Below are 27087 nucleotides of genomic sequence, written 5' to 3'. Positions count from 1 at the left end.
TCTTTCACCGCTTCCCATAATCCAAGATTATATGCACAGAATGGAAATTATCTGTACAAAATTAGTACACACATTACATCTCAGTAATCATTTATTACAGCGGATCCCTGCAAATTTGCACATTTTTGGTTAAAAGTAAAAAAAAAATGCTGTAATTTTTTTCATACATTTGTGATAATGCGGGTAAAACAGCATAAATGTACCAACCCACATTTATTTTTATGTCAGTTCTTGAACACACCGTAGTTGTATACCACTACACTCCACCACTATAACAACCAACTGAAAACGTTTCAAGTGCAGCTTCAAAATAAGGCTTTTCTTCTTCAGCATAAATCATTATTAGAGCTTAATCCTAATCCATCGGTTCATTACTCATCTTAGATTATCATTCCTTCGTGGTACAAGTACTAGCGATGTCCGAAAACCAATATACAGATATTGTACCGATATGTGTCACAGGAAATATATAAACTAATCTAAATAACATCTTAAAAGGCAGAACACGGTGAAAAGTGATCATTTTAACTACAGCAAAGCATGCTGGGAAATGTGTCATTTGCACATTCCACAGCTGCAAATTCTTGAGCGTTATTCATGCATCCAGGCTGGAGCCTATCCCAGCTGTCTTTGGGCGAGAGGCGGGGTACACCCTGGATTGGTCGTCTTAATTGATGAATGTTAACGCCCACTTTGTTAACATTCTTAAGTGAGCTTTGCGTTTTGGCCCCCTGTGCAATTAAGTTTGACACCCCTGGTATTCAGCAGTTTTCATGATTGGGAAAAAAACTGATACTGATATTAACCAATACTGTATTTTTATGCTGATATCAGGCCGATAATTATGGGACATCCATTGTAAGTACCTGTACATTGTATCTTTTAAATGTTTTTAAGTGTATGTGGCGTATTTACTATGTTACTTTATATTTTCTCTGCGGAAATTAAACTTGGCTATGCTTTAGTATTATCAGTGTCCAGCAAAGGCAATAATTTTGTTTTCATTTTTCCTAAGCTATACACTGACTACTCCAAACACTTAAAAATAGTAGCCTTTTTAAACATTTTTAATCAAGTATGCAGGGATCCACTGTATATGTCAGTTCCAGCAATATTCACCTTTAGTTTGCTGTTCAATTCTGTGGGGTGTCTATAGTCGTCCAAAGTGTGGCTGGGGCGCCTTTTTTGGCCCACAGCTGTTTTTTTAATGGCCCTCTGCATTTTCTAAGAACAAAATGAAGTATTAATGAGATATATTATTAGAAATATATCTATAGACATGAATTTGCTTTGACACCTACTGTATAACACAACGCGTTTTGTTGTTTTTTACATCTTACACATATTACACAATTTTGATCGATATTTCAAGGCACACATGATATTGTGTTGTGTGGGAAGATTAAACTCTTTCATCAGTTTGTTTCTACCCTTTTTCATTATTTAGTAATCTGCAGTAGAACATTGATAAGTTTCAGGAAAATATTTGTTCCTGACTAAAAAAAAAATAAAATGAAAAAAAACAGCTAACATAAACAACACAAAAAGTTTGAAACCAAATTGTGTGCGCCTTCCATTGACCGATCCCTGCAGTGCTCTTCTGCCACCTTGTGGCCGTTTTCATGACTTAACAGTGCTCTGAAATTCATGCAGACTTGCATCATCACCTCTTTTTTGCTTCTGGCTGAATACGTTTCTGGGATTATAAAAACGTGGAAATACTTCTTTGGTATATTCCATCACAGATAGAAAGCACAAGAAAACCCAAAGGTGTCAGGCGTGCAATTTTTCATTATTATTTTTAATATATTTTTTGTTGTTGTAGAATACCAAAAACATGGCTCTGCAGTCATTAGTACTTTGTCACAGTTACAAGCCTCTACTGCATGATGACTGAGTTATTCCAAAAGGTTTAATTACGTGTATCCTGTCTCAAGGAGATCAAATGTGATCATTCTGTTCATTTGCATTCTGTCCTTTAACCTTTGTCGGTGTTTTTTTTTTTATTTTCCTCATGGAGTATAAATACTATAAACTGACTGCAGTATGTACTGTATGTGTGTATCTTGCCGTGCCTTGAAGAACCACTCCCTTCCGTGTGACAGTCCAGCATGGCCTGAAATATGCTGCATGAACTGAAAACTAAGGAGCGGGGAAACTTAACAATACAAAAACATAAACACTGTAAAAAAAAAAAAAAAAAAAAACAAGCGTGGAGAACTTTCATTTTCACTGTCGGGGGAGGCTTTATAGATCTTCTTTTAGCCCGCAAACAAAGTCTTTGTGAGCTCAGTTAAAAAATATGCAGTTCGTCTCTCCATCTAAAAGAAACCTTGATTGGATAAACATTTTGCTGTTTCCAAAGGCCAAGAAACACCAAAATGACGCAACTTGTCTTTAGTTGTTGCTTTTCAAATGTTTTTGGTCCTATTCTTATAGATGTTGTACTTCAAATGTACAATTTATGTCATAAAGTCAAATGTCTTTGTCCAAACTCTCTTAGTAAAACATACTGCATAAACGTGACGTGTCAAAGCGTTTTTTCTGTTGGTTTTTTTTTTCATGGATATTAAAAGTCCGGAATAGAACTATGGGCTGTTCCTTTTTATGCTTAAATCCTATTTTCTGCTCGGGTTTTTTGGTTTGTTTGTTTATGGTAGAGTTGATACCCACACAAACGTGACACAATATTCACATTTGGACAAACCATTATGAAAACACATCTCATTTACCTTAAGCTGGTAATTATTTAATAAATATATGATACCTTTTACCTGTATATATCATTTCATGGATAAAAAATACATCACTGTGTTCATTTACACATCTAATGTTTCACATTGCGTGAACTTTTGTTGGCCTATAAAATAAATTGTAATAACTCAAAAACAAAAGTAGCACAAACGTTCATTTTAATTGCACAAAACAGCACAAACGTAGCACTAAAAAGGCGACTATTTTGGTTTCATTCTGAGCATGTGGGGGGGAGTTGGGTGAATGTTGATTGACCTATAAATTAAACTAATAACTCAAAAGTGAATACAGCACAAACGTTAATTTTAACTGCACAAAGCAGCACAAATGTAGCACAATTTTTTTTTTTACTATTTTGGTTTCATTCCGAGTCACAAACGCCACACTAGCAAGTTAGACTTTGTGAGTGGCATGGATGGCCTGACAAGAAATAAGTTACCACGGTAACTTAGAACCCCACTCCTCGCCCCATGGTTGCAATGCCACTACCCTGACCACGAATGAGCACAGAGTTAAGGTCGCTACATGAATGAATGCAAAAGTATGTTAACCAAATAGCTGAAGCATTGTGTGTCTGCATACAAATGATCTGATCCCAGCTCATGTCGTGGAATACGTTACGTTCCTCAGTGGCTCCCAAAAGCCACATTCAAATGTGGACGGGATTGCACTTTATTCCAAAAGGCAGCACCATGTTGCTATTGTTTTTAGTTCAGCGACTCCAGCTTTGATCTGCTTCTCAGTATTCACAGGTGTTTATTTATGAAGATATTACATAATGTCATAGTAGAGCGGTCATAGATGCAAAGGTTTATGTGGAATAAACCACATTGCAAAGAGCTTGAAGCTCTCAGCATGTCCGTCATTACATCCAGCGCCTGTTCATTGCTAAGAGTTCCTAACAAGAATGCTAAGTCCCTGACATTTCCCTTGTCACCCGTGGCAACATGCTTCCTCATGAAAGGTGAATTCCTCCGGGTGTGCGGCTTGTCACTCTCCTCTTTCCTGCCCAGATGCTCAGAATAGAAAATACCTCTGCCTCCTGCTGGACACAAATGGCTGCTCCCACTTGGTTTAGGCAGCACTTCACAAAGTAAGAAGAAGCTAAGCTTATTTAATCCTACCCCATCTGTTTCAATTACAATGCATTTGTTCACTTCCTGTATTCCAAATGTACTATTTACATATATTATATGCATAGGATAATGATAAGGTAGTATAAAAATGTGGTAAAATAGAAGTAAAGTTATATTAGCATCTGGTATGACCCCAAAAAATGTAATTGCGTTCACTTTGTCAATGTATTTGTGCATAAGCATCCTGTCTGCTACTACCAGCATTATTTGAGTTTTGAAATTAATATAGTCTTTTTTTTTTATTGGCCCTTGTGTGCTTTCTCAGTAGTATTGTCCGTAAATAATACTAGCTTTAGCTCTTTTGTGACAGATGTCATTAATATACAGTATAGGTTGAACAGTTATGGTCCCAGTATTGACCCCTGGGGTACGCCATATATATTTAAGCTTGCAGCTACTATCTGCTACTACCAATCAGCATTATTTGAGTTTTGAAATGAATATAGTCTTTTTTTATTGGCTCGTGTGTGTTTTCTCAGTAGTATTGTCCGTAAATAATACTAGCATTAGCTCTTTTGTGACAGATGTCATTAATATACAGTTGGGGTTGAACAGTTGTGGTGCCAGGATTGACCCCTGGGGTACGCCATATATATTTAAGCTCGCGGTTACTATCTGCTACTACCAATCAGCATTATTTGAGTTTTGAAATTAATATAGTTTTTTTATTGGCTCGTGTGTGTTTTCTCAGTAGTATTGTCCGTAAATAATACTAGCTTTAGCTCTTTTGTGACAATGTCATTAATATACAGTATAGGTTGAACAGTTATGGTCCCAGTATTGACCCCTGGGGTACACCATATATATTTAAGCTCACAACTACTAAAATTAAAATGCATTGTCACAGAGGGGGCAGCACGGCGGTCGAGTGGTTAGCGCGCAGACCTCACAGCTCGGAGACCAGGGTTCAATTCCACCCTCGGCCATCTCTGTGTGGAGTTTGCATGTTCTCCCCGTGCATGCGTGGGTTTTCTCCGGTTTCCTCCCACATTCCAAAAACATGCTAGGTTAATTGGCGACTCCAAATTGTCCATAGGTATGAATGTGAGTGTGAATGGTTGTTTGTCTATATGTGCCCTGTGATTGGCTGGCCACCAGTCCAGGGTGTACCCCGCCTCTCGACAGCTGGGATAGGCTCCAGCACCCCCACGACCCTCGTGAGGAAAAAGTGGTAGAAAATGAATGAATGAATGTCACAGAGGTAAATGTTATTAAATTTTATGAGGATAATGGCATAATATTCCAAACATAAATGTAATCTTAATCAAATGAGGGCTATTGTCATATTGTCAATATTGCCAAATTACACTGTAGCATAAGTTTGACAAATAATGTAATAGTCTAATATTGTTTTGTCACATTGTCTGTTCCAGGATAAAAAAAAAAAAAACATCTAACCAGTGTTTTTGATAAATACTAATAGTATTTATTACATTGCTCTGACTGATGCCTTCAGGTACATGTGGGAATTTTGAAATTTACAACCGTATTCTTGTTGCATCATCTTATTTATGACGATTGAGTAACGGAGCCATGTCTTTCTACGGTGCCCATGAACACACACACGCACACACACACATATCGCTTAACAGTTGCCATGACAACATTTAATACCCCTTCTTTCCAAAACACATTGCAGACTTTCTAAAAATAATATCTTTACTCGCAGACAACATCCTTCAGAGCAAATCCTTGCACACTACCAGGTAGCGCTATAGTGACACACTATAAATCAACACAAGGCCGGTTGCTATTTATTTATTTACCGTATTGTCTTTACAGCCCTTGTTCTCTAAGCATCGTCGGATGACCTGATAGAGGCTTGGGTCAGTGTCTCCATTTGTCTCCAACCCCGTGGCTAGACAAGTGCATGTTGTTGTGAAGCAACAGACACACTGTAGAGAAGACGCTCAGCGACTCGGGATAGTGTTGGCAATGTGCACAGAGAGACAAATTAAGGCCATGTCAGCCACTGATCCAACAGCAGAACAGACAGCCTGCTCATGGAGGACGACTTATGCATGCGCAAACTGATAATTAAGCCCACAGGAATACCGTTGCATGAATTTTGTAAATTCTTGGCAAATCTCATGTCATTCTGTGCAGTTGCATGAGTAAGTGGGCTTATGTGTCTCCATTCGCCCTCATCTCTGCAGCTCAGGGAGATGAGACATTCGGCGCATGGATCTTACATAACACCAGGGGATGGACTGGAAAAGATATCGGGTATTGTGTGACTGATTTCCAATGGGCACAATTACGTATGTCGTAACCATCCGTAACAACACACTGACCCCGGATTAGCTGTAAAATGTCCACAGGAAATCACTTTATTTATGTAGATACACACACACACATACAGGTTATTCAACTGTGGCATGGAATCCAGTATCCAAAGAGTGCTTGCTTGCATTATTAACGCTAATAATGTGCATTTTTGGTCAAATGATAACTGGGTGAAGTCATCACTGGTCAGTAGCAGCTGATAATAAAGATGAGGTAGACAGTGACACACCCAATATGTACACAACACCACGTGTCAGTGGCGCCTTGTAAAAAGATGATTGAAAAAAAAAAAAAAAAAAACGAAAAAAGGAAACAACCTGCATAGGGAAGTATACCAATGCTGTGAAATGAAACACTATAAATACGCCACCTACACAGCCAGTCGAATAAACGGTTACACCTGGAAAAAAACACTGATAATGCAGGGATTGAATACACTCCCGGGTTTCTGCCTTCATAAAAATAAATAGTCGTTTATTATTATGGCTTTCGTCTCCATTGGTGTCCAACTGTAATGCATCATACTGAGAGGTGTCTTATTTAGCTACATTACAGTGGCGACATACGGTATAATGGACACCTCCGTGTACGGTGCAATGCAGCTCTACGCCACTGCAAATTGGAACCACAATAATGACGATATTGTTATATTAATATCAATCCAAAATTATCTTTGTAAAGACATGTTTAATACAGCTCTTGGATATTATTAGATTGTTCAGGTGTTTCTATTCTTCCTTGCACATTGACAACTTCTTGTAAATCAAGCGGATGTACTGTAAAACACTTCTCCTAATGTTACCATATATATATATATTTATATTTCAGAATATAAAAATAAATTATTTAAATGTAAACTTAGGATAAAGCGTTAATAACCACATATCAGCAACTTGGATTTACAGTTGTATGGTAATAATCAAAGACCTGTACTTGGCACACTGTTGTTCAAATACGTGGCATTGGAAAGAAACGTAATCATAATCGTAATAATACATACATGTACATGAAAGAGTCTCCCATAGCAGTATAGGAGGAGGTGTCGGTGTTAAAATCCCAAACAAATGTTTGCCTCCTGTTGTTCATGTACAAGTGTTCGACTCTCTAATCTTACATTTGTGGCAACAATAGCATTACTGAGCTAAATGACTACAGTGTAACACCAAATATGAGTGTAAAAGTACATGTAAGTACTCCACTATGCCATTCACCTATATAACAGTCGTGTTTTTATAACAGTCAGATGAAGACTATTGAGATCACAACCTCCACTGAGAGGAGAGTCACAAAAAAAAAAAAGGTGCACGAGGGCGCCATAACAGTCAGAGATTGCTGTAGAAAGCTATCGGTGTATAACAGTTCTTGTCAGTAGCTATTGTGAGCGTGGGACTATTGGAAACATGTTGTCATTAAAACACATTTAGAGTTTGTTAACATACACGAAACACCGTAATGAGTAAAGTGATTCAATCTTCCTCACACAGAGAAACACATTGCTTTGTCCCTAAAACATTGTTTTGTTTGTCACAGTTTGACTCAGAGCTGCCCGTTTGGGCCACACAAACCCGTCTCACTTTGAGAAGCGTGTGAGGCCTAAATTCAATATTGAGTGTTTGTGCGACGCTTTTAAAACACATCAAAAAATATCACAAAAGGTCAGAAGAAAGTATAAGAAAAGGCCTTATGTACAAGTTAACTTTGATGCTTTTTGTTTTGCTCAGGTCCAAACGAGGCTAGAGTTGACCCTGCTAGCTAAACATCCACAGCAAAGAGAAAAAAAAAAACGAAAAAAACGCTGCCATTGGTGAAGTGTGACCACACCGTACATTCGCCTTTGCTATGCAACCCCACTAACGTACAGCAAATGTACAGCAGCGGAAAAAGCCACAAAGTTACACAACCTTGTTCCATGGCAACCACGATGAGTGAGACGACAGCGACAGCTCAGCAAACTCAGTCGGCCTTGTCCTCGCCGTTCTTGGCCCACCCCCGACTCATGGCGGCCACCACGATGCCGTACATGTTGAGCCATGCTTGGCTCAGGGACGCCGTGTAGGCTTGGCCCAAATTACGCTGTAGCATGTAGAGGAGAGACTCCCCCACCACCTGAAAGAAACATCAGTCAGCATGTGGATGCGGCAAAATGATATTTGTTGTATTTGTTAATCCTACAGCAAACGACTGTGGGTTGACCCCCACGGCTTGATGCTTCCTCCCCAGGTTGAGAAGAAAGTCTTCCAGAGAGTGAAGATCGTCCAGGTGACTGACGGCGGCATCGATCACGAGCATGACCTAGAAGATATGACCCATAAATGAAGCACACTGCATTTGACTGTACTTCCTTGAGAACATGAGCATGAAGAATCTTTCCTTGAACGTTCTGAACTCCTGTTTGTCAGTAAGATCTGATCGTGATTGACGACTACAGGGGAGGTCTGCGTGGACCTAGCTCAGCTTCCCATAACTCATTTGTTAGCCACAAACGAGTTGAGAATGAATCAACAGCTCCTCTGCTGGTTGCAGCCGAGTAGTACACACCATTCATTCATTCATTTTCTACCGCTTTTTCCTCACGAGGGTCACGGGGGTGCTGGAGCCTATCCCAGCTGTCTTCGGGCAAGAGGCGGGGTACACCCTGGACTGGTGGCCAGCCAATCACAGGGCACATATAGACAGAGAAAACCCATGCATGCACTGGGAGAACATGCAAACTCCACACAGAGATGGCCTAGGGTGGAACTGAACCCTGGTCTCCTAGCTAACCACTCGACCCCTCTGTGACAATGCATTTTAATTTTAGTAGTTGTGAGCTTAAATATATATGGCGTACCCCAGGGGTCAATACTGGGACCATAGCTGTTCAACCTATACTGTATATTAATGACATCTGTCACAAAAGAGCTAAAGCTAGTATTAGCTTTAGCTCTACTTTAGACACTTTAGCTTTAGACAATACTACTGAGAAAGCCCACAAGGGCCAATAAAATAAAAAAAAAAATATTAATTTCAAAACTCAAATAATGCTAATTGGTAGTTGCAGACAGGATGCTAGACAAACAACCATTCACACTCACATTCATACCTATGGACAATTTGGAGTCGCCAATTAACCTAGCATGTTTTTGGAATGTGGGAGGAAACCGGAGTACCCGGAGAAAACCCACGCATGCACGGGGAGAACATGCAAACTCCACACAGAGATGGCCGAGGGTGGACTTGAACTCGGGTCTCCAAGCTCACTTCTAAACTTAAGGGAAAAAAAGCTACCACTTCCACACAAGATGGGAGGAGAACTTGAACCACTCGACCGCCGTGCCACCCTAGCACACACCATTTTACCTCAAATATATTACTCAACAATCAATTCCACACAATCAGAAGAAATATTTCTGTTCAGATATGTCCATCCCTCCGTAGAAGACACTTTGTCGATGTATGTGATGCTTACCTTGGTGACATGCTCCAGGAACTCTGGACTGGAGAGGCAGTCCTGTGTGGTGCCACAATTTGTATTGTAGTGGAAAAGAGTGAGGAGTGCTGGATCCAGCTCAAACAACCTAGCCAGGACACAAACTACACTGTTGTACAGGTGCAACACAAACACACACACACACATGTTGAAATCTACAAAACAAACATTTACAAGTCTCCCGTGCACGTGTTAGATTTGGCGGCATCAAATTATGGATTATTGCAGGCTGTCGCCAAGCAACCGGTCAAGTCGCCTCTGGTTCCGGTGTGCAGAAAGATGTTGCCTGGGTTACAAAACAAGATGCTTGGATTCCACTCGACTCTTACCTGGAAAACATGATGATGCCATGTGGAACTTTGTTCTTGCCCAGGCTCTCCCAGCTGCTCCGTATCAGCTCCTTGTCCTTCCCTGACAGCTTCTCCATCCTCCTTTGAGGCTTCAAGTACTTCTAGAGGGGAAACGGCTCCTCTACAGGACAAGGTGACTCGGTTCTCATGGAGCCATAACACTGGAGGAGATCCTCAGAGGAAACTTCTGCACCTGTAAGACAAAGTGGAGCATCCAGTGATGGGGTGCAGGAACATGGGGGTGACTGAGCAGGACTACACACACACATACCTTCCCGAAAGGTCAGTCTTGGCTCTGAACTTGTTGTGCTGCAGCCAGGCTGATGTGTCTGCTTTGTGTGTGAGAGTGTGTGTTTGTGTGCGTGCGGGCAGCAAGCTTTGCCTCAAACTCTGGTGCACTTGCTCTCTGGTTTCCCCCCACCAACCCACGGTGCAGTCATGAGAGACAAGTTGTGCCACGCTCTCTCATCCGTCACTCTGGCTGCTATCTCTCGCTCACTCGCTCTCGCTCCCCACTTCCCCGCTCTTGATGTGCTCTCTCTCCAGTTATTCATGCCACTGAAGGAGAAAAGAAAAAAAAAGGGATATCTCTCCTTGCTGCTGCTGGATGCGGGACACAGCGCCTCCTGCAGGTGAGCTCAGAAATGAAACACATAACTTGTGACATTTGTTGATCAAGAACAGCCACCAAACGTATTGAAATCTAGTAATATGTGCATATATTAGCCACTACATTGAATTTTATTCAACATTTTATTATTATTAATATTTACCTGTCCGGTAGGAATATGTTGCACTCTTATTATTTATTCAAATATATTAGAATTTCTTGCGTGCAGATTCCGTCTTTGATATTATCTAACAGTTTGGAAGAAGGGCTGGGTTTGTTTTCAGCCGCGCCCCAGCTAATCAGAGGTGCATCCCAGGGATACGCTGTTCCCATGACAACCTGAGAGGATGTAGCCCTTGAGGCTTTGTCATGTGACGCCTGAAATCTCATGGAAAAGGCTGCGATGTTTATTACATCCACAGGTATGTTTTTTTTCACAGTATTTGAACAATTTAATGATTATGGTGTTGTATTGATTCATTTAATTATATTTTCTATTTTCAGCTGGAGTCTACCCCAGCTGACTTTGGGCAAGACGTTGGGTAAACCCTGAACTGGTCACCAGTCAAAAATTTTAAAATTTTTAAAAATTTAATTTTTTTAGGATGTGGGAAGAAGTGTCCGGAGCAACCCCACGTCCACTCGGTCACTATGCGGCCCTGATGCAAATATGTTTTAAGAAAGAAGATATACATTGGATACTACCTACAGTATATTCAAATATGAAATAATTCAACCTTCAAATAGATTTTCAATCACATTTAGCTCCGAAGTCACGTAAACCTCAGTTGCTTTCCGGAATGACACACTCGGCCAAAAAGTGTAACCGCTCAGTGTCCGCATGATGAGCTTTTGATTATGATTGAATACATATTGAGACATTCTCATGTGGTTCTTACAAAAAAAGATCTGAAATTCCAAACTGTCAGCTGTATAAGCAGAGCCTTCCAGTGGAAGCCAGTGTACAAGAGTACAGTAATTGATGTGGGTCTGTGGGCTCCCTGCAAAAACCACCGAGTTGGTCTGTGTGACTGGACCAGGATTTATTTAGGTGGCAGCGCGGCTCTCGTGACTCGGAACTTCAACCCAACCATGTGAGATACTGTAGGCCCGTGTGCGATGCAGTGCAAATACTGCATTTTAACAGAAGTAAATACTGTACCCCTCATGTGTGGAAGCTTCTAAATCAGAGCTTGCATAAACCAGGGGTGCAAAAACTTCTTCCACCAAAGGGGTTAACACTGAAAAATTAAAGAACACAGCGCCCCACTTTTGCCAATTTTTTTAATATAAAGCATATATTTGAAGGCAAAGTTTTATGTTATTAGTTTTTAGTGTCTACATGTCTGCTTTTTCTCTTTGTATTGTGTCTTTTTGCTCTATTTTACAGATTTTTGCTACTACGACGGGCCAATAAAAAACAAGCCATAAGCTGCGAATGGCACTTTAGCCACAGTTTGAACACCCTTGAGGTAAAAACACATTAATGTCACAGAGTCGGCTGAACTAATGTTTCAATTCAGTTTTTTAAATGTTTATTGCGGTAATCAGGTGTCCATAATTCTACAAAGTAAATTATTATTGTCAGAATAATCTGTTTAATGTGGCACACACATTTATAAGTATCAAAATATACGGTAATTAAAACAAATATTATTTAAACACTTTTCTATGTTTTCCCTTTTGAATGATCTGGTTCAGATGTTTTGAGATTTCTGTATTTATAGTTACACATGTTGGCATATCACATTGTTGATGTGGTTAGGTAGACATGAGTCATATTTGATTACAGTGTTGTTTTCTAGCAGAGAGGCCACAAAAACATTGTACCGTCTGATCATGACAATCCTTCCCCCACGTTGTTCTCCTCCACATCTTCAATTTTCTTCACCGTCGTCTACATTTTCCTCCCTGAATCAGACATGTTGGGTTAGAAAATGGCTATATTGTAATTATATTGAATTGTTACATGGCTACCATATTTTTCTTGTGCACGGCACAGCCCCTGGAAAATTATGTAATGTCACATGAGCAAACCACATGAAGTCCTTGTGAGCATGCTATTCATGGTATTACTGGACACAGTGGGATTACGTTGTGTATGAAAAAAAAAAAACAATGCATAAAATTCTCACTCTGCATCGCTGCTGTGGAATGCATTGTCAGTTCTGTGGACATTTGGGGTTGTGTCATCCTCCAATGTTTCATTCAGCGTTGATCCCTTTTCTTCCACAAACTGCTCTTTTATACCAGCTTTCTTCAGCTCGTTCCTGTATGTTTGCTCTGCTCGAGCTTTTGCGTTTCTCTGGTGAAAATCGAGATGATGTCACAGCAGGATGTGGCAAATAGAAGGTGCTGTGGCTGACCATGTTGCTCACCTGTTTCACCTGTTCGAACAACAGAGGACGCTCTCTAACACGAGCCTTCATGTCCCGTAGATCCTTCATGTAGTCGCTTGTCCTTTGTCGATCTGCCTGCCTATATGTGTGGGAGACCATTAATTGTGCGGATACTGTAAATGTTGCAAAACAGGAGGATGGATGGTCTTTCTTGTACCGATGGTGCTGTAGTCGTTCATCGTAGACTTCTCTCAAGCTTTTGTGAGGGTCCAGTAACTTCGCATGGAGGGAAACGGTTTTCCTCATGGCCTCAGACTTGGTTTGGTAATTCTTTAACCAGTTGTCACTTGCCTGATTCTTCCAATCCCTCGTTTCCATAGACATCCTGGAAAGGCAGAGTGAAATAAGTTAGGTCGGAGTCTCCAAACTTTCAGCACTATTAGAGCTACCTTGACATAAAAAAGCACAGGTGAGCTATTTGTATTTCATTTATATGACTGGTCTGGTTTCCGGCTGCATTACCATGTTGGCCACACAGTCAGGAGATCGGTAAGGTTCAAATCTAAGCTTGGGTATCTCTGTGAGGAGTTTGCATGTTCTCAATTTTCTTCTTTGCAAATTCTCCATAAGTATGAATGTGAGCCTGAATGATTTTTTGTCATACATAAGTGCCCTGCGATTGGCTGGCGACCAGCCCAGGGTGTACCCCACCTCTCACCTAAAGTTAGCTGGGATAGCCGCCAGCATACCCCATGACCATAAGCGATATAGAAAATGGATGAATGGTCCTGTGTCCTCCCACATTCCAAAAACATGCATGTTAGGTTCATTGCCGACTCCAAATTGTCCACATCTCCACTACAATCTCTCTTTATGTTGTTTTGTCATTATGTCTGAATCAAACTGTTGAGCAAGTATTCTTTTACCCATCAGTGAACTACTAAAAATCAAGTGGTGATCTACTGGTAGCTCACAAGCTACCTGTTAGAGACCTCTGGGTGAGGTAGGAACTGATTAGATCCTGGAGGATGTTGTGGTAAATATTGATCTGCATGACAGAGGAACAAATTAGTCTAAGAATACAATATCCTGCTTATGAATTTACCTGATGGCCATGCAGCGCTTCCTTGTTGCATCTGTGATGTAAGTTGGAAGCGTGTCTGCAGACAAGGACGTCAACGCTCCACATGACTTACTTCGATTTAGACTACTGGAAACCTGTGGAAAAATAAACGTGTCTTATTTGTTGGCTATGCATTTTAAGCACCATTTTATCTGATGATTACATGATGTTAAAACACTCTCAAAAAGTGACACACACAATAGGTTCTCACGAGAACAGCCTCCTTTTGCATTAAATTGAATGATTATGTAAGAAGGGGTGCACGCTTTACATAATATGTGCATTGAGCACAGGAAAGACTTGACAAAAAACTCACTTGCCACAATGATGACTTGGTGACATGTTCATGGTTTTGGAACAACATATTTTGGGGTTAGCTGTAGAGGTTACATGCAATAATGGTTGGAAAGTTTAAAAATATCTATCTCTGAGAAGCTCAAGCAACACTACCTTGTTCTATTTTATATGACTGCAAAAACCTCAAAAGTCCCAAGAAAGCTGGGACAAACCATGAGATAGTGTGGATGTCATTTTAAGACAATACCGATGTTTCAAGCTGATAAGATGTGTTATACAGTAAATGCACACTTATGTCAGAATAAGCCTTCAACTAATTGTTGAAAGCTTGCAAAGTGAAGCTATTCCCCATTGTTATTTCATAACAAGGATAAATAAGATGAAGTTTACCTGTAACTTGTCAGGGCTCTGTTTCCTTTGCCGAACAGGAAGAGCTGATGTCCTCAGGTAAAAGGGCTGGCACCTGATCACGTCTTTAACTGGCGTTTTTGTCAGCCCCTCTGTCTGCAGAGCTTTGTGCAGACGGCGGAAATCTGGCACCTGATGGTTGATCTTCGGCTGGAAGCTTGGTTTTTCATCCAGGAATCCCAGCTTTTCCCTTCTGGTGCGCTCTGCTGTGCGGAGTTTGGGCCTACCAGGTGCTGCAGGCTTCTCCTGTTGCGTAGTGCTCACATGAACATTACTGCAATGCTCCTTATCTGCACAAACAAGATACGTTGAAAAATGGAGTGTAACATACAACACCATTATCATTCTGGTGAAAATAAAGCAGTCCCACCTGTCGCTCCGAGTAGTTTAGGAGAGGATTGTTTGACATTGTCTAAAGTTGTCTTTTTTGCCTGCTGGGAGACTTGGGTCTCCAGTGCAGCCAACTTGTCCTGTTTCTTCTTTTCTCTCTCCTGGAAGCTGAAAGGTCTTTGGTCAGAAAGCAGAAAGTTTTTCCTTTGTTCATGCCCTTGCTTCCTCACTCTGTCCCTCTGTTCCATCATCTCCCGGAAGAGGGACTGTTTGACTTGACTTGGAACAGGAAGTGCACTGAACTTCTTCTTGCACTCAGCTTCCTCCTCTTCTTCTTTCCTCTGCTGTGTTGTTTTGAATGAAGCTGCGCGTTCACACTGTTGTGTATGGTAAGGAATCAGCCTGGAGGGACGCTTGCAATCTGATGAAGATCCCAAAACTGGAGCAGATACCTCTATTGGTCTACAATGGTTTGATGTTACATTATCAGAAGTCAGGGCAAGTGATGAGGCATATCTCCTCAGTCCTCCATGTCTAGGTAGAGAAAGAGATCTTTCATTCTCTTACAACTATGCTACATAAAAAAACAAGAACATTGAGGGGACCTACTTTGTATCACAGGTTACTTCATTTGTATAACTGGAAAGTCTGTCCAAATCTGCTGAGAGGAGAGTGTTGTGATGAATCCTCCTCTCCAGCTCCTCTCTGTATCTCCTTTCTGTCTCTTGCAGCTGCTGTTGGACCGCCACAGTCAGGTATTGCAGCCTCTGATGGAGGACTCCTTCTGATTCCAGTCCACTGGGGAGCAAAACTTCTGGCTCTGACATATTTTTGCGTCAAAGAGTCGTCTGAAATGCAAAGTGACAGCCTATCAGTCATTCAAGCCAGTCTATCACAACATAGCTGACACGACCAAACCAACAGTTTGCCACAGCATATTGCCATGGCAACCAAACATCAGTCCACTCAACTGAGTACATAATGTAGCTTAGCTGGCATTAACTTTGCTTAACTTTAGGCATTATTGCATTTTATTCACTAGTACTTGCAAGTGGTTTATTATCAGCAGTTTTAACTTAACAGATATCAACAAAAAAACAGCAGTTTCTAACCTGATACAGGACGAGTTAAATTGGGTGTTTCTCTGCGTCGAGGCGCCCTCCTAGTTCAAAAAAACGTTCTAAATACGTTCTAAAGTATGATGCATTTAGAATGTTTTGTAGAGGAGCAAAAGTTGACAAAGTCTCTAAAAAGGCAAACAAGACACCAGTAGCGTCGGTGAATCGAAAGACTTGGTCGCATTAGCGCTGTTTGTGGTCAAAAGCGGAAGCGCGCCGCCTTTCTGATTGGCTGCGAAGCCGGAAGTGATTCCTTCACGCTGCAAGTTGTCAACACAACATGGCTGAAACATGAACGCGACACGACTGCTCGCTTTAGGACACAGTCAAGGAGAAACTACAGTCTCGATCCTTTATGCAAGCGCTTCCACGTCGTGTAGCCACATGTTTATCCTATTTTAATACGAGACTTGTTTAATTTAGCGACCGAATAATGCTTTCCATTAAAAGGGCGAGTGTAGCTCTGAACGGGTTTGGGCGGTGTTTGATTGCAGAAAAGCACTTAGCGGCTGTGAAAACGACCAGCCGAGGTCTAGTGTATGCAGAATATGGCACCGATAGTGGCAAAAATGAGGTTTATGATGTTATAATATCAGGGGGAGGGATGGTTGGCTCTGCAATGGCATGCTCCCTCGGTAAGTGACCACATTCGTCTGTCATTAAAAAAAATAAACTAATACTATCTGTGATTTACCTTTGTCAGGTATGGATCCCAACTTGATGGGTAAGAAGATCCTTCTGCTTGAAGCTGGCAACAAGAAAGTGATGGATACAGTTCCCGACAGCTACAGCACCAGAGTCAGCTCCATAAGTCCAGGCTCTGCTACCCTCCTCAGTGGTGCGTATAAAGTTGTTGCAGCTTAGTGAGCATCAGACGTGCACATTTTAAGGGCCAGGTGGGGGCACCCATCGTAAATATTATTCATAAATTATTGATAAATAATAATAATTATTACAAACAAACAAAAATACATTATGATATTAGTAATAATAATAATAATAATAATATTGGTTATTATTGTCACTGAAAATCAGTGTTTGCGATTGGCTGTTCACCAGCCGGGTCCAGGCCGTGTACACAAACTTCTGCCTTCGTCTGTCACTACAAAACCAACACGGACAAGGATTTGAAATCACAGATTTGATGAAGTTTCTTTTGTTTCTTCATTTGGACAAATGTTGTGGTTGATTTAGCACCAACCAATGTCACAAGATTACACAAACATTGATACAAATGCCTTTAAGGTATTGTTATGCATTCCAGAATGAGTGAATTTGACTGTCAAGATGAGTGATTATGCATCCAATTTACAAAAACATATCCAAAATAGACTTTCAGACAAAACAGATGGTGATCAGACTTGGAAAAAAAAAGTACCGTATTTTCCGCACTATAAGGCGCACCTAAAATCTGATTTTTTTTTAAAAAAGCTGACTATGCGCCGTATAATCCGGTGCGCCTTATATATGGATCAATATTGAGCCGCGACAGGTCTCGCAACTTACGGTAAGCAGCCACCGACTCCATTTTTCCCGTAGAAGAAGAAGTGCGCTGTGCATACTGGGAAATATTAAACAACGATTCACTTTCATTTGTGCGTTTGTATAAAGACCCTGAAATGGCTCCTATTAAGAGACACGCTTACAACGCAGAGTTTAAACTCAAGGCGATCAGTCACGCAGTAGAACACGGAAATAGAGCAGCAGCAAGAGAGTTTAACATTAATGAATCGATGGTGCGGAAGTGGAGGAAGCATGAGGATGAGCTGCGCCAAGTAAAGAAGACTAAACAAAGTCATTTTGCACATTACGAGTGTCACTATACTGCGATTGCACTAACGTTTAATTTACCATAACAGTATCAGACGGTTTTTTGCGCGTTGACTAAATGGAGGAAAAGTAAAATGTTATGCCTTGCTGTTGTTCAAAGATGTTAAAGATGTGTCACGAAAATGCTTTACCTCAGAGAAAATAATAAAACAGCTGTTTATTCATTTTGGGAGTGAATGGAGTTGTGGAAAGCTTGTTTGTTATCTATTAATAAAGTTTGACTGACCTATCTGACTGTTTTGTTGACATTCCCTTTAGCGCGGCACCATCTAATGGTTGCATAACGTAACTACAGCCTCTACTGTAGCGCCTTATAATGCGATGCGCCTTATGTATGGAAAAAGTTTTAAAATATATCATTCATTGAAGGTGCGCCTTATAACACGGTGCGCCGTATAGTGCGGAAAATACGGTACTTGAGCTTTTCCTGGAGAATGATAGGGCACATAAAGTATAAATAAAAAATAAGAACACAAATGTGTTTCAGTTACATCATCACACTCACCCCACAATTCACTACTGCCACAAATAGATTGCAGTTCTATGTGGAAAAAGTGGAACAAGAAGTTACCCGCTGTAAAAATGTAAAAACTCACATGGTTGTCATCGCAACCGGTAAAGTCATTTTTTGTGATGAACCTCCTTTCTGATTGTTTGGGGCATCTGAGGAACAGCTTTCCGGAGAAGAAAAAGTGAGCTCTACCATCAGTCCTGTGTCATGCCAACAATAAAGCATCCTGAAATCATTCATGTGTGGGTTTGCTTCTCGGCCAAGGGAGTGGACTCGCTTATAATTTTGCCTAAGAACACAGCCAACAGTCAAAACATCCACTGAGACCAACGTCTCCCAACCGTCCGAGCACAGTTGGACAACCATAGCTTTTTCCAGGATGATGCAGCTCCTTGACACAAGGCAAAAGTGATAACTAAATGATAACTAACTCCATGCATGGCCAGGAAACTCCTCAGTCCTCAAGTAGCGGGTGGACAAAAACTAAAAGTCTTTGACGCATATGAAATGCTTGTAGTTATACTTAAGTACTGTATATCATACTAACCAGGTAGACTCAGGAAGCGGGTGGAAATTCACTGTAGGCTTATAGCGGTATCAGGACCAACCAAGCACAATGAACCAGCCGAGCTAAATAGAAATCCTGATTACTAGAGGTTCTAATGTTGATCTTTTGTTTTTTGTTAGGTATTGGTGCATGGGAGCATATCACTAACATGAGATACAAACCCTACAAAAAGATGCAGGTATGTACGTTCACTCAGTAATTGTGTGATTGCTTTTTTTTTGTTTGTTTTTGTTATGGCTCTAAAGTTGCAAAGAAATGATTCACATATTCATACTTTCCAATCCAGTAACTGTTCCCTGCGGTTATTTTATTTGACACCGTGGTTCTGTTTTTAACATGACAAGTACTGCACACTGATATTCTCCATGTATTTCCGTCATCCAATAATCATAATACTATACAATTTGTGGAAGTTCTTTGACATTCCACTTCTACAGTCTTACAGCTAAATGAGCAAGAAACTCATTTCTGGTTTGTATAATCATGCACACGGCATGGAGTCGTTTGAATCAAATGGTGGGTTCATGTGACATGCAATTTTCTCATCCCTTGTACGTCAGCCTGTATTAGTAACTCAATGTAACAAAACATGCCTTCAGGATACACAAAGACAATTGCATGTTCTTCTTTCATTTATTATGAAAACCATGTTTTTGATGAGGATGATGTCCTTTTGACATTGGCAAATGGCTACTCCCTCCCCGTGTCTTCTAATTACGAAGATTCATGTGAACAACTGCAGGAAGATGAAAGATCAGGGGAGTGGTTGCTTCATGGCAATGGATGCAAGGCTCGGCCCGATTTGAATGATGTGGTCGGTGCTTACTAAAACCTTGACCGCTGCGTTAAGGTTAAGATGTCATCATGCACTGCCTTTTATGGTGATTATGGCATCATACCTCACCCGTGATACCTTCCTTCTACCACTTTTTTGGTTTGTTTTGCCTACTGGATCATAGTCATTCTCTTCCTAGCTATGTGCTCCCTGTATAAATAACATTCGCCCCATGCCCTAAAACATCTCTTACTATAACTATTCACCGTTTAAATTTAGAATAAACTTTTGCCACCAGGGTCATTTTCTCTTAAGGTTGCGAGTAAGTATTTAAAATCTTGCAAGGAAAGCATCAAGCCATTCATTCCCCCAAGCGGCACCATGTTGCCTAGCTTTAAACAAAACCAAAACAATTTTTGGGCTGGTTTTTCACTTTCAACCACTTATCACAAGTTGCAAACCCCAAGCACCATTAGTGGGTTTTTTTTAAAGGGTATATCCCTCGACTTTATGGCACCCTGGAAAAAAGGAGTGCAAAGCAGCACATTACAGCTGAATGATGGGTTACCTCGGCATAGTTACAAGCCAGTGGAGGACTAAACAAACACTTTCACCCCTTCATCTTTAGCTCAAATGATGTGTTTAAGTTGCAGATTACAATTAAACGAAAACAATGTTGCTGCGGCTAAATATCGACCCACATTTTTTTACGCAACGCAGATGTGTTTGCAAATGTTCAACTCATTGAACGTCCTCCATTTTCCAGATGAATGGGGTGTTGGTGACCTTTTTTAGCAGACTCTGCCAAGCTCTTTGCAGTGATCATCTCTGCCCAGCTAAATATAGTGGCAGGGGATTAGTTTGAGGCCAGACCGCATACATAATAGGTCTCTCATTTAGGTTTGGGACGCCTGCTCTGATGCCCTGATCACATTTGATAAGGACAATCTGGAGGAGGAGATGGCCTACATCGTGGAGAACGACGTGGTTGTGGCAGCACTGACTAAACAGCTGGATGATCTGTCTGGTGAGCAAAGCATCACACAGTCGCTCGGGTCCATTAACCTCATGGAGCCAACGCCACCACATTATTCCGTTCTTAGTTGTTTTTAGTTGTATTCCCTCCCTGAAAGGTTTCCGTCAATTTGAATCAAAAACTCATATTTTAGGAACTGCCTGAAAGTACACGTGAAGTGGTCCAGTGACCTATTTAAAACTGCCATGTGCTTCCAGCCTTGCCACCACTCAGTCCAGCCTCTAAAGCGCTGACAGCATACAGCCGTCTATTGCTGTTGATGTTAAACCGAAATGTTGCGAATAAAACGCAGTCCTGCTATGTGCTTGGCAGTTTTAGTGGCATATTTATAAACGCTTTTAGGCCAAACACAGGGAACGTGGTTCCAGCACATTTTTTGGCCTCATGTGCCTCCCATTTGTCTTTCTCTCTTCTCTTTCTGCTAGAAGATGTAGTACATGAAAAGTGTGCTCCCAACCAGATGTTTTCAATGAAATCTCCCTCACCAATCACCGAAACCCCGTATTTAACATGTTCGGCAACCAGTAGTCAATCTGTGGATGGGTACCGCTCCAAGTCAACATGAGAAAGCACAGCTTTGGGTGCTTTCATGTTCTGGAAGACCAGCTGCCGGTATTTTAGAAAGAGGGGGAGGTTTGGTGCAATATCCAACAAGCTGACAGCATGTACAAAGTGTGGCCTGGTTGGCTTGCAGATAAACACGATTAGTCAATGAAGTGTGGCAAATCTGGATCATCTTTTTTTTAACACCAGAGTGGGGTAAATGTGTTTTAATGTGGACAAGGCCTTATATTAGCGATGGCAGCAATATGTTCACCCAAAGTCTCCAATAAGACCAGAAAAAAATTGCTAGATCACTGACTCCCCTCCGACCCCCTCCGACCAGGTGCGTATATGGTGTGATGTCATGTACTGTCCCATTACGTGTGTTCATGAGCAAGGGCAGCCTATAGTTATAAGGCTGTCCACCACAGATAAATGAATGTATAGGAAACACTGAACTTCATTTTTTGACAATATTTTTACTCCCTTGATTGATTGTCAGATAACGTGCAAGTCAAGTACCGGTCCAAAGTGGTGAAGTACACATGGCCTATGCCGCACAAGGCAGTGCACTCCATTCCGTGGGTGAAGATCACACTAGCCAGCGGGGAAACTCTTCAGACCAAGCTGCTTGTAAGTTTAATTTCCTTATTCAAATTATAATATTTTTCTTTCTCTCTTTTCGATCTTCTTCTGTGTTTGGCCAGCGCACTTTCACAATTTTTGTGAATGGCGCAGCGCGGCGCACCCACACCTCCGTCCCTCCCATCTGCACAAGTGGCAAAGAGGGAGGAGAGAAGGCGTGAGAGGGTTTAACCAATCAACTGAACGCCTCTCATTGCCTTTAAATGCGCAGGGCCCACCGGACTGCTCATCAGAGGCCACAAATGTGTGACCACCAGTAATCTATTCCTGTGTCATGAATAGGAGTACAAAATTAAATGCCGTCAGGTTGAGTTAATATTATACGATGGGACAATGAATACAAAAATGTACATGCTGGTTGACACGGTTACATTAAATAATGGTTGCTGTGATTGTTTATTGCATTGAAATGTGCCAGACACTCCACAAACCTTCCCATGAGGTTTTGGTGACACGTGTGCACTGTGCGCCTGTCAGCCAGTTTACCACCGCACCGGGTGCGCTTTGCCTGCGCCAAGAATAAACCAGATCGGAGCTGGCGAGCTTTCAGCGCACCTTCAGCACACCGCCACGCCCATGTCGGTGCAGCCCAGTCTACCAGATTACCAAATTGGCTGCGCATAGTGGTGCGCTGGACCAAATTACCACTGCACAGTTTTGTTTTACTTACTTCTGTGTGTTTTAGATTGGCGCCGATGGACCAAACTCTATGGTGAGGCGAGAATTAGGGATCCCCACAGTCAAGTGGAATTATGACCAATCAGCTGTGGTTGCTGTGTTGCATCTATCAGAGGTAAAGGATGTATCTTTCTCCTTCAAGCAACATTTTAAAGTGCATGCAGAGGTAAATAAAGCTGCTGCATGCTAACCACTGATGATACGTCCAATGCACGCAGCAGCTATAGAAAACTCAAAGAAGTTAATTATAAGGAGTGTGTAATGTGGTAAGATGTACACATGGCCAATACAGTCACTGTAAATACGTATGTGTGTCTTCACAGCCCACAGAGAACAATGTCGCATGGCAGAGGTTCCTCCCAACAGGACCCATTGCAATGTTACCGGTAATTTATCCACCTTATTTACTGTATCTGTTGTGTGTGTTTGATAAATTCACAGTATGTATCATCTTTGCGCTTCAGCTGTCAGACACAATAAGCTCTTTGGTGTGGTCAACCAGTCATCACCTTGCTGAGGAGCTCCTGGAGATGGATGAGGAGTTCTTTGTTGATGCCATCAACTCTGCCTTTGTGAGTGACAATTAAAGTGTGTCGTACTGTTGCAGCTCGTTTGTTTGCTGTGTTGTACGTGCGTGGGTTGTGTTTTCTCCCTCAAGTGTCCAGCTGTTTTTCTGAGATGCAAACAAACACATTGTTTTGCCCAGAGTTGAAACAATAGTAATATTCCTGTGTAGAAATGATGTACCTATGCTTTTCTTGCTCCTTTTTCCCAAGCTGGCTATTTTTACTGCCTGCTGATGGATGGGGTCACCCCGGTTGAGTCACGTTTGCTTTCAGGCCTGGTTTGGTAATTAAACCTGCGGTCTCCCAGTGTTGACCATTACTGCATGGAATGTTTTTCAAACAGAGCTAATTCAACTGCATAGCCTGGCCAGCATCTTCTTCTAATCAGCCCTACTCCACTGGCCTTGCCAAACCCTTCACTTAGGAAGGGGGGAAAAAAACGGCCCTTGCCTGGAGTTCAACTTTACTCCAATGTCAGCTTATTTGTTTGTTCTCTGTCAGCAATAACTTCTGTTTTCTCTCTCGCACACTCTTCTGGACATTTCTGGACAATCTTTCTGCATGCTGCACACGCAGTGGAGCAACGACAACCAATCAGAGCTGATGGAGACAGCCGGTTCCGTGTTCCGGAGCGCCCTCTCAGCCATCATGCCGTCTGCAGGCTCACCTCGCCAGCTGCCCCCAAGCGTGGCAAGCATTGGCCCCAAATCCCGCGTCATGTTTCCCCTTGGCATGGGCCATGCATCCGAGTACATTAGGCACAGAGTGGCACTCATTGGGTAAGGCAATAAACACAAAAGAAGATATTGTGTTTCATGTATAATAAGTTCAGATAATGTCAAATCATTTCAACTTGAATCACAAGAGAAAGCATGTGTGACACTTATTCCAAACTAGACTCAACAAAGACAAGAAGAATGGAATTTTAACAAAGCACAGTACTTAACTTATTTTTACACTTGAGTTACAGTGAAGTGAAAAGTGTCATCATGAAACTGATTAGTTTATTTCTGTTATAATCATGACAGAAGAGGTTTGGAAATTTGAACCAGGGTCCAGAAACAAATGTCCGACCTTAGAAGTTCCGCTCTACTTTTATTTGGATGGACATAAAATAGTCCACTGTGCATGTGGTGTATTTGTAGAGACAAGCATATGTTTGTCTTTCCAGGGACGCTGCCCATCGTGTCCATCCTCTGGCCGGTCAGGGAGCCAACCTGGGCTTCGGGGATGTGGCTTGCCTCACACAGCTCCTGAGCCAGGCCGCCTTTAACGGGAAGGACCTGGGTCAGTGAGCGCTCCAAACAGACACAAGCAGTACAACCAGAGCTTGGTGGTTTTCCTTAAACTCTTTTCCAAAGGCCCATCTCACGTGCATGCTGTCGAATTATAAAAAGCATCTTGTTTGATGTTTTTTCCCCTGTTCATTTTGCCAACAATTACATGCACATTGCTTTTTGCGGGATATTGTGTTTTTTCTCCCCCGAATGTTAAAATTATGTATTGACTCAATGCCACGCTGTCACTTCCTTAACCCCCAGTTGTTTGTTGCGCAGGAGCAATACAGCACCTGTTAGAATATGAAACAGAGCGTCAGCGGCACAACCTGCCCATGATGGCCGCCATTGACCTCATGAAACGACTTTATTCCACCGACGCTGCTCCTGTGGTTCTCCTCCGCACCTTCGGCCTGCAGGCCACCAACATGCTCCCATCACTAAAAGTAAGCTGTCCTCCACCCCACAAAGACTGTCCACCACTGATGACAGCCACCAACCTGTCCAATCTAAGCTCCGCCTCCACCCTCTTTAGTGATTGCACGTAGCTTTTTTTTCAGCGGTGCCTATAATTTCCAAGACTCCGAACATACTACTATGGCATCTAAGTTTAGCCCCCAAATTTAGTGTTACCAAAAGTGTGTGGGTGGGGTGCAGCGCTGGCACAAAGGCAGCGGACAGTGGTGGCGGCTTGTGTTTTCACACCCCTTTTATTACCAACCGCTCATGTGAAATGGCTTTATTCACTACTAAGTGATTCAAACCAACACTGTAACTTCTTTTAATGCCTCTCGCAATGAAAGCCCACTTACTTACTTGACTCCACGTTGGTTCACAAAGGTCTTCAGGTCCGCTGGCAACAAGCACCACGCCAAGTGACGTTTTCTTTTTTGCTTTTGGCAGGAGCAGATCACGGCGTTTGCAAGCAAGTGAGGCCAAGCACAGCATCTACAGTGTTGTAAAAAGGAAATAAAAGTACATTAATAAAGATTTATTTTACTGATTGGTTGTCTTTGTTTTTTTAGGATGCATTAGAGATGCATTTTAGAGGACATTATCACAGAGATTAAAGTATATTTTCAAAGAACGGTCCGCAAATTTCAAAATCTTGAAGAATCGATGCTGTTTTCGCAGATCACGGTGGCCTAACTCCTCACTTGCACGCTGTATGTTGGCGTTTCCTTAAATCTGTCAGCAGCATGGAAATCCCATGTCACACGTACCGCAACGTCTGTCAAGAGCTCATCCTACATATATATACACACACATCCAACATATCATTTGACTGCCTGCAGCTTACTGTCTATGTACAATGCATAGACTGGTCTTGGTTTGCCAAGAACTACACCTTTCTGTACACACTCACGGGGCATTTCATTAGGTACACTCTAAGTGTGCCAATGCAAGAGCTGCAGTAACTCTTACTTGACAAATGAAGTGGATATGTAAAGTGTGGAGTAGATAGAGGCCACTTCCAATTAACTGGTGTCATACCAAGCTATCCATCCAGATCCTCCTCTTCTACATCCTGCCACTTGCTGTTGGGCTTACTCTTCCTCTGGGTTCCATCTTGCCAGATGTGGTCACCCTTTATGAACTCCTGTCTCTTCTGGCAGTCACCACTGTAGTTGTTAAATTAAGAGCTTGTGAGAGCTCTTTAGCATATTGAAACACCTATTCAAATATGGAAACACCTGTAGAAACCGCCACAGGCCAAACATGTTTTAAGAATACAAAAATAAAATAAATGTACACTTATAGTATATGCTGAATTATTTATGTATATTTATTGTCAAATTCACTTCCTATTTTACTATGTATTTTGCCATGGACCTACCCCCTTTTGAAATAAGCAGACATTAAAACATATATGAAGCACTGCATTGTGTTAGCTTAGCTTTTTCATATATTTTTCATATGTCCAGGCCCCACTTTGAGATGTGATCAAGCTAACTGGAAAGCAACACAATTGACAACTTACCCATTGTTGCTGGTCGTCAGTACTCATCCATGAAATCTTCCCAACTTCCACAGCACAGTACTTGATATAATATATGACAAATGCCGTTGTGGCATCTTAATGCTGAAAAATATTTGTTAGCTAGGCTATGCCTCTTTCTCCAGTGTTGAGAAGTCGTAAACGGTGGGGGGAGGGGGGGTGAAATGGCGCGAATTTAAAATTAGGTGACTCCCATTGGCTGCCAGGTAGGGGGCGGGGCCATGGCAAGAAGTGCAAGGTATCGCATCCAGTGAGAACGAGAGCTGGACTTGATGAGAAGCTTAGCTAGCTCATAAGCTCAATAGAGCGATTTTGAATGCGTTGACGCCGTGTAAACCTTTACCAAACCTTATGAAAGGGACTAACTTGTTCAGTAAAGTCAAGTGAAATGTTTTTCTGTGTGACTTGTAAAGTAGAAAGATGATTGAGCACACATACT

The 27087-nt window shown here is 41.6% G+C and overlaps 3 protein-coding genes across 7 annotated transcripts; 1 reads left to right on the top strand and 2 right to left on the bottom strand.

Annotated features, from left to right (window-relative positions):
- Nucleotides 1-6470: 6470 nt before the first annotated feature.
- ngb (neuroglobin) lies at nucleotides 6471-11813 on the bottom strand. 2 transcript variants are annotated; one of them, XM_058090940.1, is made up of 5 exons: nucleotides 10263-11813; nucleotides 9975-10188; nucleotides 9625-9733; nucleotides 8349-8468; nucleotides 6471-8282 (listed from the first exon to the last, which is right to left on the bottom strand). In XM_058090940.1, the coding sequence occupies exons 2-5, from the start codon at nucleotides 10070-10072 to the stop codon at nucleotides 8130-8132; spliced, it is 480 nt and encodes a 159-aa protein (XP_057946923.1). In that variant the 5' UTR covers nucleotides 10073-10188; nucleotides 10263-11813; the 3' UTR covers nucleotides 6471-8129. The 2 variants fall into 2 exon arrangements, with proteins under 2 accessions (XP_057946923.1, XP_057946924.1); XM_058090941.1 differs by having other exon boundaries at nucleotides 10267-11813.
- Nucleotides 11814-11923: 110 nt separating this feature from the next.
- On the bottom strand, nucleotides 11924-26787 carry fam161b (FAM161 centrosomal protein B). Of its 4 annotated transcripts, none has more exons than XM_058090937.1 (11): nucleotides 26631-26787; nucleotides 26144-26343; nucleotides 25466-25597; nucleotides 15712-15950; nucleotides 15143-15636; nucleotides 14755-15062; nucleotides 14050-14162; nucleotides 13162-13329; nucleotides 12984-13083; nucleotides 12741-12910; nucleotides 11924-12516 (listed from the first exon to the last, which is right to left on the bottom strand). In XM_058090937.1, exons 4-11 carry the CDS (start codon nucleotides 15927-15929, stop codon nucleotides 12483-12485), a joined length of 1605 nt encoding a protein of 534 aa, XP_057946920.1. In that variant the 5' UTR covers nucleotides 15930-15950; nucleotides 25466-25597; nucleotides 26144-26343; nucleotides 26631-26787; the 3' UTR covers nucleotides 11924-12482. The 4 variants fall into 4 exon arrangements, with proteins under 4 accessions (XP_057946920.1, XP_057946919.1, XP_057946918.1 ...); XM_058090936.1 differs by having other exon boundaries at nucleotides 26144-26271; XM_058090935.1 differs by lacking the exon at nucleotides 26144-26343.
- Nucleotides 16406-25652, top strand: coq6 (coenzyme Q6 monooxygenase). Its single transcript, XM_058090939.1, has 12 exons — nucleotides 16406-16855; nucleotides 16924-17058; nucleotides 19249-19307; nucleotides 20805-20931; nucleotides 21986-22116; nucleotides 22814-22921; nucleotides 23130-23192; nucleotides 23271-23378; nucleotides 23949-24151; nucleotides 24544-24659; nucleotides 24929-25095; nucleotides 25553-25652. The coding sequence occupies exons 1-12, from the start codon at nucleotides 16654-16656 to the stop codon at nucleotides 25580-25582; spliced, it is 1449 nt and encodes a 482-aa protein (XP_057946922.1). The 5' UTR covers nucleotides 16406-16653; the 3' UTR covers nucleotides 25583-25652.
- Nucleotides 26788-27087: the final 300 nt, after the last annotated feature.

The sequence above is a fragment of the Doryrhamphus excisus genome, chromosome 13, assembly GCF_030265055.1.
Source record: "Doryrhamphus excisus isolate RoL2022-K1 chromosome 13, RoL_Dexc_1.0, whole genome shotgun sequence".
Lineage (NCBI taxonomy): Eukaryota > Metazoa > Chordata > Actinopteri > Syngnathiformes > Syngnathidae > Doryrhamphus > Doryrhamphus excisus.
This window is presented reverse-complemented; position numbering and strand designations above follow the sequence as displayed.